The sequence below is a fragment of the Aulonocara sp. 'chitande type north' Nkhata Bay genome, linkage group LG1 (assembly GCF_057382095.1).
Source record: "Aulonocara sp. 'chitande type north' Nkhata Bay isolate Kocher_YH1m ecotype deep benthic linkage group LG1, A_spYH_male_GT1.1, whole genome shotgun sequence".
Taxonomy (NCBI): Eukaryota; Metazoa; Chordata; class Actinopteri; order Cichliformes; family Cichlidae; genus Aulonocara; species Aulonocara sp. 'chitande type north' Nkhata Bay.
Window position 1 is genome coordinate 40433672 of NC_141344.1, and position 18128 is coordinate 40451799.

Sequence of the window (18128 nt, forward strand, 5' to 3'; positions counted from 1 at the left end):
GTGCTTAAACATGATCCCCGCCCCCTCTCAGAGGGGGAAATTTCTACTTCTCAAGGCCTTAACCAATATGAAATCAGAACTCACTCGTGTAATATATGCAGTTTTGCCACAAACCACAAAGCAAATACATAGGGCTGCACGATTAATCGTTAGAAAATCGCGATCTCGATTCATACTTATGTGCGATCTCATTTCCAAATGACAACGATTTAAAAAAAAAAAAGAAAAAAAAAAAGACGAAGACGATTGTACCGTATTTTGATCCGGGACGTAATCTGCATGAAAACAAGCACTCACTCTTCCTGCTCAACAAATGACGAGGGCGGAGCCTTATACCACGTGATACAGAAGCTGTGCCGTGTGATGCTAAAATTAGCAGGAAAAAACAACAGAGAGCACGTCAGGGATGACGAGAAAGTGACAGGAGAAAATCCGTCCCGGTCAACCACCCAAACATCAATAACGGGAACCTTATACAGCGCTTCCCTATACACGTCGAACTCCCGCAGGCACAAAGACATTACGGAGGCTATCACTTATCACCTAAGTAATAAATTTGGCCCGCAGCCTAATTACATTTGGCCCACGAAGCCAAACCAAATTACTATTAGAGCTGGCCTACTGGTATTATACAGCTAATATATATATTGTTTAGTATTAAGCTTTGCTTGTTCCATATTCAGTTTTCCAGCAAAACTTATTTGAGTCCATAAGAAAAGATTCATTCTTATATCTGGAGGAAGATTTTTTTTTCAATAAATATTAATGTTAGCCCACGACTTTGTTCCAGTTTTGAATTTTGGCCCACTGTGTATTTGAGTTTGACACCCCTGACCTAGACAAACGCTACACAGTGCCGTCCCGCAACTATTTTTCTATTGTTGCACTACCTGCTCTATACACGCAGCGTCGAGCAACGGTGGAGACGGAATTACAAGCAGTACAACATTTTGCGGGAACAACAAAACGTGAGACATTTGTTGTTTTTATGTTTATTTATTGTTTTTATGTTCAGTCGCAACTGTTACGAAGTTGATGTGCAGTTAATAAGTGCAATAAATATTTATACTGGAAAAGAAAATCGTGAGAGAATCGTGATCTCAATTCTAAACCAAACTAGAAAGCGAAAATTTCAGAAGAAATTTTAAGTGTGCCTATGCCGCTGCCAATGAGTGTAGTTTGCCATTCATACGGCTACAAAAAAAAAATCCAAATAAGGGTAGACAGGCCGTACTACTGCTGGCATACCACTAGAGTGAGCCAACACACCACAAATTAAGTGAGTGAGCCAACACACCACAAATTAAGTTTCACTTTCGTTTGAAGTTAAGTTTCACTTTCCTTCCCATTCATTTCAATGGGCAAAAACTTGCATTAAAATATTCATATTTAAAAAAACTATAGAACTAATAAACACCAAAAGTCATAGCACACCATTCCAGCTCCAGCCGCACAAAATGAAAAAGGAAAATAATAATAATAATAAGAATAATAATAAATCCGAGAAACAGTAATAAGTGTGCCTTTTGGCATAGGCACACTTAAAAATCATGATTCTCATTTTATGCAAAATCGTGCAGCCCTACAAATACACTCATACTGGGTGGGTCCTGTGGCTCAACCTGTAAGATGAGTTTAGAAGAGAGTGCACCGTTTTGTTGAACGACTAATTCAACTTGTCTACACGAGAAACGAACAAAGTTCAGAGGTCAGAAGAAGTTCAAACTGCTATCAATGGAAATAGAAAATGTCTGGAAAGTGCCACTCCTGGTCCTTATTTGGACAGTTATTCTTGAAGCATCAAATCATTTTCATTTCATTACACCTTCATGTTCAAGTTGTTGAATCTGAATTTTTCCTAATGCTTCAAAAGTTTCCCCGACATAACGTTTTAAAAATCGTTGTTCCTTTGCAGCTTGTACACTTGCCATGGCGCTATATTTTTGGTGTTTATAGCAACAAAGCCCTGCGTGGCTAACGCTGCACTAATATTCATCAAAAAGCTTGCAGGTATTTAACCTGCGAGTTCGTGTGTACCACAGGACAGAGGTGCACATCACAGGTCTGCAGGCCTGACAGCTGGAGGTGTATCACTGTTTTCCACTTGGTGACAGCATTTAGGCATTCTGCCTATTTTCAACGTGTTTAATCAAATTAAACACGCTGAAAATATTGTTGCCATTTTTAAAAGATGCCCTAAAATGTATTCAAAAGGATCTTAAAACATCTTGAAATTAACTTGTTTCAAGCTGCTTAGATCCTTGAAACTTATGGACATTTATCCCAAAGAGGGAATTTCGTGCAGCTGTTTATGTATTCCTACTGAACAGACAGCTGGTTGGACACAGTTCAATATTTAAGGTCGAGATTTGTTACATAATATTGTTCTTCCAGTTATTTGTCTCTGAGGTGCCGCTTCACTGCCCAGGACAGAAAGCTGTGCTGATGCTGATCCCGCTCTTGTTTTCAGGTGTACGCTTGGGGCTGCGGTGCTTGTCTAGGCTGTGGTTCCTCTGAGGCCACCGCACTCAGACCTAAACTTATTGAGGAGCTGGCTACCACCAGAGTAGTGGACATCTCCATAGGGGACAGCCACTGCCTGGCCCTGTCACATGGTACTACTTTTCTCTTTTTGTGCGCTTGCTGTCTGGGATCAGAGTTAAAATACTCAAACTGTCTCTGTCAGTCAGTTTTTTTGCTGACACAGAAAATTTTTGTGTTTGTTGAGGGCTGTTGCAAGCAGCCTGATGTAATAGCAAATATGCAGACCTTGTCAATTTAGGGTAATATGTAACTTCCAGCTTGAGATATGACATATCTGTTTCGATCGTGTTGTGCTTAATCCCGATGCAGACAATGAAGTATATGCATGGGGCAACAACTCTATGGGTCAGTGTGGGCAGGGGAACTCCACAGGGCCAATCACCAAACCCAAGAAGGTCATCGGCCTGGATGGAGTCGCCATTCAGCAGATCTCAGCTGGCACCTCTCACAGCCTGGCCTGGACTGCCCTGCCCAGAGACAGGTCAGCTACCGCAACAGTTACCACGAACTGATCCCATCATGATGATTTTCTCTCTGGAAATATTCACGTGGGACTGCAGGCAAGAGCTGATGTTGCAAGACCACCAGAATTTGTTTTTCAGCTACTAGGAAGCACGAGTCAAAGGGCAGTAACTACACGTGAAAAGTACTGAAACTGCAAAACCAACACACTGATCTTGTGATTCAGAGTAAAGGTTACAGTGGTGGGTTTTATTGCAGTCACTCAGCAATCAGTCTCCAAAAATGCACCGAAAAACACAAATCAAAACAAATACCCTGATACTGTGAGCATCCTCAGAGGTCCTACCTCTCAGCCTGGGAGATGAGTTTAGAAGAGAAGCACTGTGATTCAGCCTTTTTGTTAAATATGTAATTCAAGGTCTTTAAGGATATGCACTTCCAGGAACAGCTGAAAAAGGCCAACAGGCGTCAACGAGGGTGACGGCGTGAGAGAACTGCTGTTTAACAAACACATTTAGGTGTTGATTGATTAAAAGCATACATGTGAGATACATACAAATGTGGTTATCACAGTTATTGTTTGGATTTTGGTTTCACAGGCCTTTATGTTTATGACATCGACACAACACTTTACTGTAGATCAAAGTAATTTACTGTACCTTACATACTTTACTAATATTTACTTATTACTTCTTTCTAGGCAAGTAGTAGCTTGGCACCGGCCCTACTGCGTTGACCTAGAAGAAAGCACATTCTCTCATTTGCGCTCCTTCCTTGAACGATACTGTGAAGGCATCAACAGCGAGGTCCCTCCTCTTCCCTTCCCCTCATCCAGGTGAGCCTGTTAGCCACCAGCCTTCACTGGTGTTATAAACCCTCCTGGGCTTGCTGTATAGTCTTTCTTGCACTTAGTGAAATCATATGTGACCAATCAGAATGTAACCTTGCCAAGTTCCATCCATCCATCCATCTATCTTCATCCGCTTTATCCGAGGCCGGGTCGCGGGGGCAGCAGCCTAAGCAAAGAGGCCCAGACCTCTCTCTCCCCAGCCACCTCCTCCAGCTTATCCGGGGGAATACCAAGGCGTTCCCACACCAGCCAAGAGATATAATCTCTCCAGCGTGTCCTGGGTCTGCCCCGGGGCCTCCTCCCGGTGGGACATGCCTGGAACACCTCAGGAGGCGCCCAGGGGGCATCCTTGTCAGATGCCCGAACCACCTCAGCTGGCTCCTTTCGATGTGGAGCAGCAGCGGCTCTACTCTGAGCCCCTCCCGGATGGCCGAACTTCTCACCCTATCTCTAAGGGAGAGGCCAGCCACCCTTTGGAGGAAGCTCATTTCTGCCGCTTGTATACGCGATCTCGTTCTTTCGGTCACTAACCACAGCTCGTGGCCATAGGTGAGGGTAGGGACGTAGATCGACCGGTAAATTGAGAGCTTCGCTTTTACACTCAGCTCCCTCTTCACCACGACGGACCGGTGCAGCGTCCGCATTACTGCAGCTGCAGCCCCAATCCGTCTGTCGATCTCCGGCTCCCTTCTCCCATCACTCGCGAACAAGACCCCGAGATACTTGAACTCCTCCATTTGGGGCAGGAACTCATCCCCGACCCGGAGTGGGCACTCCACCCTTTTCCGGCTGAGAACCATGGCCTCAGATTTGGAGGTGCTGATCCTCATTCCCGCTGCTTCACACTCGGCTGCGAACCGTTCCAGTGCGAGCTGGAGGCCCTCACCCGATGAAGCCAACAGAACCACATCATCCGCAAAAATCAGAGATGAGATTCTGAGGCCACCAAAGCGAAAGCCCTCCGCCACTTGGCTGCGCCTAGAAATCCTGTCCATAAAAATTATGAACAGAACCGAAGACAAAGGGCAGCCCTGGCGGAGCCCATCACCCACCGGGAACGAGTCCGACTTATTGCCGGCAATGCGAACCAAGCTCTTGCAACGGTCGTATAGGGATCGAATGGCCCGTAGCAATGGGCCAGACACCCCATACTCCCGCAACACCTCCCACAGGACACCCCGAGGGACACGGTCGAATGCCTTCTCCAAGTCCACAAAACACATGTAGACTGGTTGGGCAAACTCCTATGCACCCTCAAGTATCCTCGAGAGGATAAAGAGCTGGTCCAGTGTTCCGCGACCAGGACGAAAACTGCATTGTTCCTCCTGTATCCGAGGTTCGACTAGCGGACGAACTCTCCTTTCCAGCACCCTGGCATAGACTTTCCCAGGGAGGCTGAGGAGTGTGATCCCCCTGTAGTTGGAACACACCCGCCGGTCCCCCTTCTTAAAGATGGGGACCACCACCTCGGTCTGCCAGTCCACAGGTACTGCCCCTGATCTCCACGCAACATTGCAGAGGCGTGTCAACCAGGACAGCCCTACAACGTCAGAATCTCTTTGAGGCAGTCCGAAAGTCTTTTTCCATGGCCTCTCCGAATTCCTCCCACACCCGAGTTTTTGCTTCAGCCACTGCCCGAGCCGCATTCCGCTTGGCCTGTCGATACCTGTCGGCTGCCTCCGGAGTCCCACAGGCTAACCAAGCCCGATAGGACTCCTTCTTCAGCCTGGTGGCTCCCTTCACCTGTGGTGTCCACCATTTGGTTCGGGGATTACCACCACGGCAGGCACCAACCACCTTGCGGCCGCAGCTCAATGCAGCAGCTTCGGCAATGGAGACGCTGAACATGGTCCATTCGGACTCAATGTCCCCAGTCTCCCTCGGAATGCTGTTGAAGCTCTGCCGGAGGTGTGTGTTGAAGATCTCTCCGGACTGGGGCCTCTGCTAGACGTTCCCAGCACACCCTCACTACGCGTTTAGGTGCACCAGGTCTGTCCAGCGTCCTCCCCCACCACCTGATCCAACTAACCACCAGGTGGTGATCAGTTGACAGCTCAGCCCCTCTCTTTACCCGAGTGTCCAGAACATATGGTCGCAGGTCTGGTGATACGATTACAAAATCGATCATCGACCTACGGCCTAGAGCGTCTTGGTGCCACGTGCACTTATGGACACTCTTATGTTCGAACAGGGTGTTCGTTATGGCCAAACTGTGATTAGCACAGAAGTCCAATAACAAAGCACCGCTCGGGTTCAGATCAGGGAGGCCGTTCCTCCCAATCACGCCCCTCCAGGTCTCGCTGTCGTTACCCACATGAGCATTGAAGTCTCCCAGCAGGACAACAGAGTCTCCAGGTGGAGCACCTTCCAGCACCCCCCCCAGGGACTCTAAGAAGGCTGGGTACTCCGAACTGCCACTCGGCGCATAAGCGCAGATGACAGTCAGGACCCGTTCCCCGACCCTAAGGTGCAGGGAACAAACCCTCTCGTCCACCGGGAAAAACCCCAACGTACCGGCAGCAAGCCGAGGGGATATTAGGATACCCACCCCAGCCCGCCGCCTCTCACCAGGGGCAACTCCAGACTGAGACAGAGTCCAGCCCCTCTCCAGGAGACTGGTTCCAGAGCCCAAGCCATGCGTAGAGGCGAGCCCGACTATATCTAGCCGGTACCTCTCAACCTCACGCACTAACTCAGGTTCCTTCCCCACCAGAGAAGTGACATTCCATGTCCCTATTGCCAGTCTTGGCAGCCGGGGGTCAGTTCGCCAGGGCCTCCGCTCCTGGCCGCCACCCGGCACACAATGCACCCGACCCCTATGGGCCTGCGGGAGGATGGGCCCATGTCTCCTCTTCAGGCTGTGCCCGGCTGGGCCCCATGGACTAAGGCCCGGCCACCAGATGCTCGCCCTCGGGCACCCTCCCTGGGCCTGGCTCCAGGGCGGGGCCCCGGTAACCCTATCCCGGGCAGGGTAAACTGTTCCCTCGATATTCTTTTCATAAGGGTCTTCTGAATCGCTCTTTGTCTGGTCCCTCACCCAGGACCAATTTGCCATGGGAGACCCTACCAGGGGGCAAAAGCCCCCAGACAACATAGCCCCTGGGATCCCTGGGACACACAAACCCCTCCACCACGATAAGGTAGCGATTCAAGGAGGAGACCTTGCCAAGTTCTGGATTAAAAATGTTTTTAAATTTATTTGAAGGGAGCATCACAACTTCCTCAAGCTGTGCCTTCGGCTTCTGTCCAATCATCTGGCGCTGGCCCTGGCGGGGGGCGTAGCAACGAGTATTTTGGGCCGGCAGGCCAGGCCACTGAGGAACCTCCTTTTCAGACTGATGGACTCCTCTGTGCCAGACGAGATTCAGGAGGTAAAAGATGCTTTTCGGATAATTGTTATCAACAGAGTAATATTCAGACTGAACTCATAACAGAAATAAGTCATGAAGGATTATGGGAGGTGATCAGAATGAAACCTAAAACTGACTTTAAAATACTTTCTTCCTTCAGGCAGTGATTGAGACTCTGTCTGTGGGGGCAACCATGTTGCTGCCACCACTGAGGGAGAGGATGGAGCTTCTTCACTCTCTGCTACCTCAGGGTCCGGACAGATGGGAGAGTCTCTCCAAAGGACAGGTACCCGATGCTACATACTGTGTAGATGGAGCTGCGCAGGATTCGTTGCTTGATGCTTTAAACAGCCTGTAAAGAAGAGGAACAGAACCTGTTTTTTTTAAAATAAAATCTAATGATTATCAGGAACAAATCCATCAGTGCCATGTAGATACAAGCATGCAGGCTGAGGAATAGACGTAGCTGTGGACAGGATTCAGAAAGAAATCACACACTAAACTCTGAAACATGGGTAACTTATCTTAGTAATGTTGTCTTTTATGTTAAATAGCGTAATAATTTCAGAGGGGAGTCACAGAAGACCAAAAGGGAAATTAGTGGTGGGCAGCAATGGCATCGATTTACATTGCCCTCATATATTCTCACTTACTCAGGTGTGAAAGATGAATTTGCTGATTGGTTCATGTCTCTGTTGCCTGCATTGCTCAGGAATGTTTGTATTTTGTGTCACAGAGGATGCAGCTCGACATAATCCTGACCAGCCTCCAGGACCACACCCACGTGGCCTCACTCCTGGGTTACAGCTCTCCTGCTGATGGCCCAGAGGTACTTTCATCTGGCCCTGCCTTTACAGCTCTCCCAGAGCCTGCCTACGGCACCACCACAGGCCACCCCGACACTCACCTGGCCGAGATTCTCATGAAGACGCTGCTCAGGAACCTTGGCTTTTATACTGTAAGTTAATACCGAGAAATGAACACACTGCACACTGAATGCTAGTTAGACTGCCTCTGGCTGTACTTTTCCTCTTGAGTCTTCTGACTCAATTATCCACATCATTCTGTTTTCTGCTCTCGCAAAGCCACAAATGGAACTCTGACATCCAGACGAACAAAACAAAACTAGAAACTACTTGGATGAAATAACTTTTTTTCAATTCAATTCATTTTTATTTATACAGCACCAAATCACAACAACAGTCGGCTTGAGACTGTTGTGTATATGAGATTTCTATCAGAGCGTGGGAGCACTGCGATATCAGACTCCTGTGTATGATCTGTACATGTACATGGTTTTGAAAATAAAGCTGACTTTGACAGTTGTAGACTAGTGTTAAATAAATGGAACTGAACCCACAGATGTTTGTGTTTGTATGTTTGTGCTGTACAGGATCAGGCTTTCGGTGAGCTGGAGAAGAACAGTGATAAGCTGCAGCAGGGCACATCCTCCTCTGACAGCAGCCAGTCGGCTCACCTGCACCAACTTCTCTGCTCGCTGCAGAAGCAACTTCTAGCATATTGCCACATCAACTCTCTTACTGAGGTACGGCTGCGCTCCTCTTTTTTAGAATAATTAGAGTGTGTAAACACATTTGTTTTGATTCTTGATGCTTAATGACTTAGAAAATAGTTTTCACACTACCAAAACATGGCAGGATGACGGGATGGGGGATTACAACACAATTTCATAGCCTCACAGTGTTTTATTTGAAGACGTTTTTTATTTCCGATTGCACTTTAATTTCAGATCATACATGGTTGTTGTAATGAGGATTAAAATGGCTTTAAACTCTCAGGCACGTTGGTTTTGTTTGTCTGAGAGCAAACTGAATTCTCTATCAGTGAACAGGAGAGGTGTAAAATGTGCTTGGTACCTCGCATCTTTCTTTCGTTCCTTCTGCATTGCATGCTGGGAGTGTGGCGGTGGAGCGTGTGATGAGTCTGACTGAGAGATCGAGGACTTGTTTCTAACTTTACTTTTCTGAATTGATTAAATTAAGCATTACTGACTTTTTTTGAGTGTGCAAAATCGCCAAAATGGACTTCTCTAAACTCATGAGACAACATGGTTTTAAGATCATACCTAGTTGTCCTTGCTCAGTAGAGGAGTGTAGTCTGGCAGTGGGTGAACTCAGCGCTGTGGTCATCTTTGTTGACAGTGTGGAGAACGCAAATAAAGCAAATAAATCGGAAAGATGATTTTATGTCTTTAAGTCACTGGTGGGTTCTTGGCAAAACTGAAATCAACGAATTTTGTCAGCAGTGTACTGTCATTGTCTCATCGGTAGGGATGGGTATTGATAAGATTTTAACGATTCCGATTCCATTTTCGATTCTGTTTAACGATTCGATTCCTTATCGATTCTCTTATCGATTCTCTTATCGATTCTTTTTTTTTTTTAAAAAGGAGAACACTAAGGTCAATTAGCTTAGAACTGTGTTTTATATCTTCTCTTTGAACAAGATAGAAATTTAGGAGTAACATGGCCTTACAAACCCAACAGTGAGATCTTAAGAGAGCCACAGCCTACGGCTCTTCAATGGGGTGTCACAGGGTCCCCAGGAAAAAAAATGTATATGTAAAATAATAAAATAAATATTCTCCTGTAGCAATAACAAAGTTTAACATAAATTATTCTGTAGCAATTACACAAGAATATCCAGTAATGTCCTGCCTACAATTAAACACATTCACTTACCAAAGTGAAATCGGGGGCATCTGCTGTGGCAAATGGGTGCAAGCCTTTGACCACAAACTTAGACACTGCTCGGTGACATTCGTCTATCCTGGCCTGAAAGGAGACGCTACCGGTAGACTGCAGCGAGACCTGCCAGCATCTGAGCCAGACTCTGTCTCTCTCATCATGGTTATCTAAATGCAACGCACAGTAATAGCAGGTTTTGTAATAAGGTAAATCGCGCTAACATAATATGCAATGCTAATTGATTAGTTACCTGCAGTATTAACGGGAGAGGACGTGGAAACGCTACCGCTGCTGCTGGGTTGAGCTTCGCTAGTCCAGAGCGGATCAAAAACACGACATTCGTTGAACGCAATCGCGTGTTTTTTGAGCAAATGCTTTTGCATATTCGTAGTGTTTCCTCCCTTTGATGAAATCTCTACTTTGCAAGTATTGCACGTTGCCCTGTTGTCATCCTTTCTCATAAAGTGTAACCAAACTTTTGAGCGTTTGTGCCGCTCAGGCGCCGTGTTTCCTACTGGGTAAAAGACGCTACTCAACGTGATGACGTCATTCGGGGCGACTGGAATTGATAAGGGAATCGTTTTTAAAAGTGGCAAACGATTCCAAGGAATTGAAACAGTGGGAACCGGTTCTCAACAAGAACCGGTTTTCGATACCCATCCCTACTCATCGGCCAAATCTCTGAGAGATCTGGAGACTGACATAGTGGAGCTGGAGGTGTCTGCAAATTTTACAGGAAACCGAGTTTGGTTTGAGAACCTCAAATCTAAAAAAGCCTTGCCGGGCTCTGGAGCACAGGGGGCTCAGGTTTGTTGCAGATTTCAAAATCTTTCTCTGATGGATGCTCCTACGAAGGTTTTCTTTTCTCTGGAAAAAAGAAAGGACAGAGCAAGGTCTGACCTTTGTGACGATGTCATGGAGGTTTTTGAGGAGAGCTTCACTGAAGGCTCAGAGACCTCAGAGCTGCAGGAGAGCAGTTCTAATGCTGTTACCAAAGAAAGGTGATTTCCAGGATATTAAGAAGGGGCGGCCTGGCAAACAGACTGAAGAAGGTGATGGATCTGGGCCCTATTTCAGGAAGCCGGTTTAGAAAACTCAGCGTGAAAAACGATACTCAGGGTTGAGTAACCCCGAACTGTCCAACTCGGAATATTCGGTTTGAGAAAGGCTGATAACAATTAGTTCAGTCAACGCGGAGTTGCTTTAACCCCAAGTGAAGCGCGCGCACGAGGATACATAAAGCCCTGATTAGTGGAGCACAGATTAAGCGAGTCACCATGGAGACGGAGGGAAAGAAGGCGCGGTCAATGTATTTTACAGCGCTTGAGGCCGAAATTCTGATGGCAGCATATGCCGATAACATGCAAATTTTGCGGAAAAAAAGTAACACAGCCTCAGCTGCAAAAGAAAGGGAGCATGCATGGCAAAACAAAGCCGACAGAGTCAATGCGTGAGTGTTAATTTAAACATTGATCTAGGGATTTCCACCCATTTAACACGTTATTTTATTATATTATTTTATTTTTTATTTCATACATTTTATTTTGTGATGTGATGTGAGCGCAGGTGCAACCCAACAGGCCCCAAACGTTCCTGGCAGCAAGTAAAAATGAAATATAAAAATATAGTCCAAACAGGTAAGGTGTAATTGTATTATGAGCCATAGTGCTTGGTCTGTTTGTCCTATATAAATCAATTGCAGTTAGAGGCTACATTAATTTCCCCCCTGTAAGCACTTATTGAAATTATCTGAGCACATTACAAGTACATATTTGCTTACTCTGTATGCTCAAATGTGACCCGTTATAGCCAACAGAAAAAAAGCGGAGGCCTGAAAAACAGGTGGGGGTCCTCCACCACCACCACTCACAGAGGCTGAGCAGTTGGCTTCCACATTTGTGATAATGTTGGCAGCATCACATATGATCTTCACAGTGCAGAGAACACAAATTAGCATCCATTACTATAATGAAATAATTTGTTAGTTTGAAATGCTACAGGGAACTATGTACCTGCACATTAATGCTGTGGAAAGACTTCCTGTTCACATAGTCTCCTTCATTTACTGAAGGAGCAATGATTGGAATGTGAGTGCCATCTGTACAGCCAATCACGCCTGGGAACCGTGAAAATAAATGTAAAATTTAAGTAGTAGTTCAAGTATCACCACATCATGAATTAAGTTTCGTTCATGCTGATACCTGCAATTTTGTGGCATCCCTCTTTGATAAATCTTGTGGGTCTATGACCGGGGAACACCACAAACGAGTACAGGAGACGTTTCAGTGCAACTGTAACATTCCTGACTGCCCGACAGACGGTAGCCTTGGAAACGTGCAGCGTCACCAATATTATACAGAAAGCTCCCGTTTGCAAAAAACCGAAGTGCGATACAAATAATATGTACAGAACTGAGAGGATGTCCACGATGTGTCACATGAGCAATATTAGGCCTGAGGATGTTATTCAAATAAATTATAGATTGTGCTGAAAAACTGTAACGTTCACACAGGAAATCATCAGGAAATTATAAAATGTCCAAACGCGCTCTGATCACTTTCCCGGCGGAGAGCTCTGCGGAGAATTTGGGCTTCAACATCTACTGGCTCTTCAAGGAAGGAGCACGCCATGTCTGACACTTACTACAGTCAGGTTTCCGACAAAGAGGCGGAGAAAGTCGGGGTTAGTTGAAGTAAACCTGCTAGGGGGCAGGTTAGCTTCACGGAGTGTGTCGTCATAGTAACTCACTCAGAATTAATCTAAACTCGCTTTGTGAAACCGAAAACCCAGAGTTTTCGTTAACTCAGGGTATACTTACTCAGAGTTTGCACTAAACCGGCTTCCTGAAATAGGGCCCTGGTTGTCCACCAAACACAAACATACTGCGTGCCAGACAGGTCTATTGTTGATAAGAGGGGACTCAAAACACATCCTTGTGGAGACCCGGTGCTGAGTGTGATGGTGCTGGACCGGTGGGGGCCGAGTCTGACAGACTGTGGTCTATTTGTCAGGAAGTCCTTGATCCAGAGGCAGATGGGGGTGGAGAGTCCCAGGTGAGACAGTTTCTGGACCAGGCTCTCCGGGATGATATGATTGAATGCTGAGCTGAAGTCCAGGAAGAGCATTCTCACATAGCTTCCTCGGTGCTCCAGGTGACTCAGCGCAGTGTGGAGCGCTATGGTGATAGCGTCCTCGGTGGATCGATTTGTCCTGTAGGCAAATTGGTGGGGGTCCAGAGTGGGAGGCAGACCGGCCCTGATGTGCTGACAGACCAGTTTCTCAAAGCACTTCATCACTACAGGCGTAAGTGCAACAGGCCTGTAGTCATTTGGGCTGGCCACAGCTGTCTTCTTGGCGATGGGGATGATGGTGGAGGTTTTGAGGCAGGGCGGGACGGTGTTTGATGACAAGGAAAGGTTGAAGATTTTAGTGAAGACTCCGGTCAGTTCGTCAGCACATGCTCTGAGAACCTTTCCATGTATTCCATCAGGACCTGCCGCCTTCCTGGGATTCACTGACCTTAGAACACACCTCACTTGGTGCTCCCTGAGTGTTAGTGTGCCAGTGCTGGGGGCGGGTGGAAGTGGTGTGGCAGCTGAGGGCCTGGTCGTCTCAAAGCGGGCGAAGAAACGGTTTAGATCCTCAGCCAGTGAGGCATCAGTCCTAGATGTCGCCTGGTTATTGCTTCTGTAGTTGGTAATGTGATTGATCCCCTGCCCCATTTTTCTGGGGTCGTTGTCAGCAAAGTGATCTTCAATCCTCCTCCTATAGGCAGCCTTAGCTTTCCTGATGCCTCTACTCAGGTCTGCCCTGGCCGCCCTATACGCAGCCCTGCCCGATAGGCTCGGAAGTGCTGGCCGGTGTGGATGTTTGCGTAGCCTAGCGTCTGAGCCCGACCGGCATCCCCTCTTCCGCTTTCTTTCCCTCCGTCGCCTTCTACGCTTGCTGGGCGGGCAGACCATCCACGGTGACCCTGGCGGTCTCGCTATCTCCTCCAGGATGTTGTGTGTTCGCTGATAGTCGCCAGAAACAGACAAACTATATTTAAAACCTAGGTCAATTAGGTTCTGGCGACTGTAAGAGATGGCGGCGTTGCAAACATTCAAAAATATCCACATTAAAAGTAAAAACGAGCACCAAACTGGAGAGCTAAGAGCCGCTGCACCCGTGCGCGTAAACTTTAATCCTTGATGATCAAGTTTTTTTTGCATAATCGACATTGGATACACCGGGCTGTGCTTTTTGCCCAAAGAAGAAGGTGGACAGGGACGAGCTCACCTAGAGAGCAGAGCTGCAGCTTTCAGACTGCAGTTTATTCAGAAACACTTGATGGGAAGGGAAGATGTTTTCTGGGAACCAGTAACTAGCGTTATTTTAAGAGGAAAAGGAGAGTTAGGAATGGATGCTTCCGTGTTTTTACTAAACTGTAATTTAATATTTTGTTATGAAATTCCTATGTTTTATAAAGGCCTTTTTAAAGCTTGGACCCTTTTCTGTTGGAAAAGACTGGAACCAGCTTCCTCATTGTTTTGGCTTCTAGAGGAACCGTTGTTTTTGGGGGCTTGGCCGGATGCATGTGATGGAACTGGACTTGCTTTTTTGAAAAGACTGCTTGAGACAAAGGCTCTCAAACTGAGACAAATTATGGACCAGACCTTCAGAACACAGAAACAGCAACAACTTTCATTGGTTCAAGTCAAGCCACATTATGAGGAGTATTCTAGACTTTTGGCTTAAATGTTTAACTTTAGTTGAAAAGGAGATGCTGTTAGATTCTAGTCGTGGATTAGAGATTTCCGATGAAAGAGATCCTTTTTGAGGAATGGAATTGAGTATTGATTTTACATTCTTGACGGGACCCTCGCTTATGAATCGGAAAGACTCGTGACTTTTCACATGCTGAGTGGAAAACTGTTATATAAAATGTCAGTTCAAGGGTTAAATAAAAGGCACTTCAGTGGAAGGACCGATGCTGTCTGGAGAGACAAGTTAAAAGTTGAGGAATGTCAGAAACCTATATGGAGAGTCTTTTATTAACCCCCACTCAATAAGAGGTCAGGTGACCTACAGGGGAGGGTTTTGCACGGTGCCATTGCTGTCAGTAGTTTTGTGTCCAAGGTTAAAAAAGATGCAAGTGAATTATGTCCCTTTTGTCAAGAAATAAAAACTAGTTTTCATATGTTTCTTGAATTTAACTGCCTTGAAACGCTGTTTATTGTGTCTTTGAAAACTGTGGAGTGGCTTGGTCTCCAGTGGCAGTGGGTTGATACAACTTTCATTTTGCTGGTTAAATATAGAGTTAAAGCTAAATGTCTGTTTTATTTACTGATGAATAATTTCACTGATGCTTCTTTTCAGTGGTGTCTTAATAATGTGGTGTGCTATGTTGTAGATAGATCGCCTCTGTCAGTGCGCCCCAGGGTGGCTGTGGCTACAATGTAGCTGCCATCACCAGTGTGTGAATGGGTGGATGACTGGTTGTGTAAAGCGCTTTGGGGTCCTTAGGGACTAGTAAAGCACTATACAAATACAGGCCATTTATTTCAGCCCTGTGATGTTGGTAAAAATCTGTCTGTCTGTCACTTTTTTAGTGAATAAAAGAAACCAAATAAAAGAAAATGACCATAGTATATAAAAACTTTTTGTCACCCTGTTTATTTGCAGAACTCCAGCAGTGTGTCATTGCTCCACAAACATCTGCAGCTGCTCTTGCCACATGCCACAGATATCTACTCCCGCTCTGCAGCGCTGATAAAGGAGAGCTCCTGGAATGGCAGCATACGGGAGAAGCTACAAGGTGAATGAAATCAAGTGACCTGTGTTGTAATCTGGCTATAAAGGCCTGTTTTCACTTCCTTGTTATCTCATTCTGCTCCGATAGTTCAAGTTCTTTTCATTTAGCATTGAAGATACTTTCTTTTGTTTTATATCATTGTCATAAAACTATGACCATGTAATCTGCAGATGTGATCTACGTGTCAGCAGCAGGCAGCATGCTGTGTCAGATAATCAACGCCTTACTGCTGCTTCCGGTGTCGGTGGCAAGGCCGCTGTTGAGCCAACTGCTGGAACTGCTGCCTCCTCTGGATTGTTTGAACAGACTGTTGCCTGCTGCCTCTCCTCTGGAGGACCAGGAGCTGCAGTGGCCTCTTCAGGGTGAGCTCAGAGCAAGGTTAACTTGGTCAAAATTTGAAAAAAAAAGTTACAAAATATCCTGGGATGAGGTAAATGCATGTACAGACACATGATGTGATCATTTCTGCTGGAGATGTTAAATTATGAGCCCTTGTCAGCTAAGCCAGCAGTGTAATTACAAAAAGCCATGTGTGCAGGCATTACGTGTACACATATTCTGTCGTTAAGTTTTTTCTCTTTAAGAGCTTGATGATTTTTTTTTAATTTGGCATAAACATACACTAGAATTGGAGGATTAATTTGCCGGTTCAGGTGTCGGCAACTTTCAACATCAAGAGTCATAGCTGCTCCTACCAAGCAGTGGGAGAAGAAGAGCAGCACATGCAGGTGACGGGGACAGAGGTACATATAGTATAATAGGGTTTGGGGTAGAGCAGGGCGATATGGCCAAAAATATTTATCACGATATATATTTGAAAATTTGCGATAATGATATAACCGACGATATAATTGATGCGAGACAAAATACAACTCCACAACATTACTAGCGCAAAAAGACAACCTTCCATTTATATTCACTTAAACAAGAAGCTGGTTTTTATGTACATTAAAGCTTTATAAAAATGTAACAGTGCAAATGCAAATTGCTTGCTGAAAGTTTAACCAAAAGGCATTTCCAGTAGAAATGGGCTGACATATCCTGAGCATAACCATGTATAATATCCACTGAAGTTAAAAAGAGGTGCTTTGCAACATTAAACTGCAGTGTGCAGTACGCATTTTTCGGACCATAAGGTGCACGGGATTATAAGGCACATTAAGCGAAACAAAGCAGTCAGATAAATCAAACTTTATTAAACTCATTCTTCTTGCTTCCTCCACTTCTGTACCATTGTTTCATTAATGTTGAATTCTCTGGCAGCTGCTCTATTCCCATGTTGCAGTATATTAATGACTAACCTCGTATTGTGGATGGATTATCTCAGTTGTTCTCCTGACTGAAGTTTGGTCCGTTTACAGCATCCTGCCATGCGATTGCATTTGTCTCTAACCATGAAGAACCTTCACGTTAACTTTTATAAGTGGAAAAGTGTTAGTGTTCGTCCTCCAGCTTCACTGTTTATGTTATGCTAACATAGCTGTGTCGCTAGCGATCACGTAGCACATCATTATATACCAGCTAGCCCAACTTCAGTAACCCTACAAACGTCACTGCTGTTTAGTTTCCTGTCTTCATTTATGTTGGAAGTGATAGCAGAGGTGTACGTTTGATTTTTTTCAGAAATCTCTCAGTCAGAACATGCTATATCATGCTTAGGTAACTAGCGAAACTAGCGAGCTAACTTCCGCTAGCTTCCTGCTAACTTCTAACTCCGTTAAATGTAATAACTTTTATTTTCATGGATGCCTGGAAGTTAAACTTTATAGTTACACCTGGTAAAGCAGCAATGCTGATCGTTTTATTAAAGATGAAAGAATTTAGACAGTTTTTAACTCTAAGTGATGCTGCAGTGTTGTTTGACCTGAAGCATACGGAGTTTAGGACCCAGATTACTCCCAGATTTAAGAGCATCTTAGTCCGACAAATACGACAATAACAACGGCCGCTTGCATGTTCTGCAAAAAAATGTGCTTTGTTGTGTATCTGACGGACAAACACCAAACCAGTTCCACATCACGGAAGTTGCACCATTTTTACAAACCAATTCTGGATCATCTGTTTCACTCAACAATCGGCCATGTGCGTATGAAAACAAAGGCACTGCGCACGCGCGTTTTACTCCCATTCTATCGCGATATTTCATTTTCCTATCGTTGCCTAACATTATACCGGTATTACCGTGAACGGTATAATATGGCCCAGCCCTAGTTCGGGGTAACCTTAATCCTAACCCCTGGCTTGCAAGCTGCAGGTCGCCGACCTCTAGGCTAGATGTTCGTGTGAGATGCTGAATAGATGCGACTTCGCAAGACTCATTTTTGGCCTTAACATTAATATGTAACACTGATGTCTGATATGAGAAAATGAAAATCATATCGTGTTATTTATAATGAAAGGTGATATGTTTCAACACCCTG

At 45.4% G+C, this 18128-nt stretch overlaps 1 protein-coding gene across 8 annotated transcripts in view; it reads left to right on the forward strand.

Moving 5' to 3' along the window:
- herc1 (HECT and RLD domain containing E3 ubiquitin protein ligase family member 1) overlaps window positions 1-18128 on the forward strand; it is a 94505-nt gene that overhangs the window by 11188 nt on the left and 65189 nt on the right. For all 8 annotated transcript variants that reach the window (XM_086296126.1, XM_086296174.1, XM_086296154.1 and 5 more), the window contains exons 9-17: window positions 2471-2615; window positions 2854-3025; window positions 3707-3841; window positions 7062-7227; window positions 7367-7492; window positions 7943-8164; window positions 8600-8752; window positions 15579-15711; window positions 15879-16070. In XM_086296126.1, the coding sequence (XP_086152252.1) occupies window positions 2471-2615; window positions 2854-3025; window positions 3707-3841; window positions 7062-7227; window positions 7367-7492; window positions 7943-8164; window positions 8600-8752; window positions 15579-15711; window positions 15879-16070 (1444 nt within the window). The remainder of the gene's footprint in view (window positions 1-2470; window positions 2616-2853; window positions 3026-3706; window positions 3842-7061; window positions 7228-7366; window positions 7493-7942; window positions 8165-8599; window positions 8753-15578; window positions 15712-15878; window positions 16071-18128) is intronic.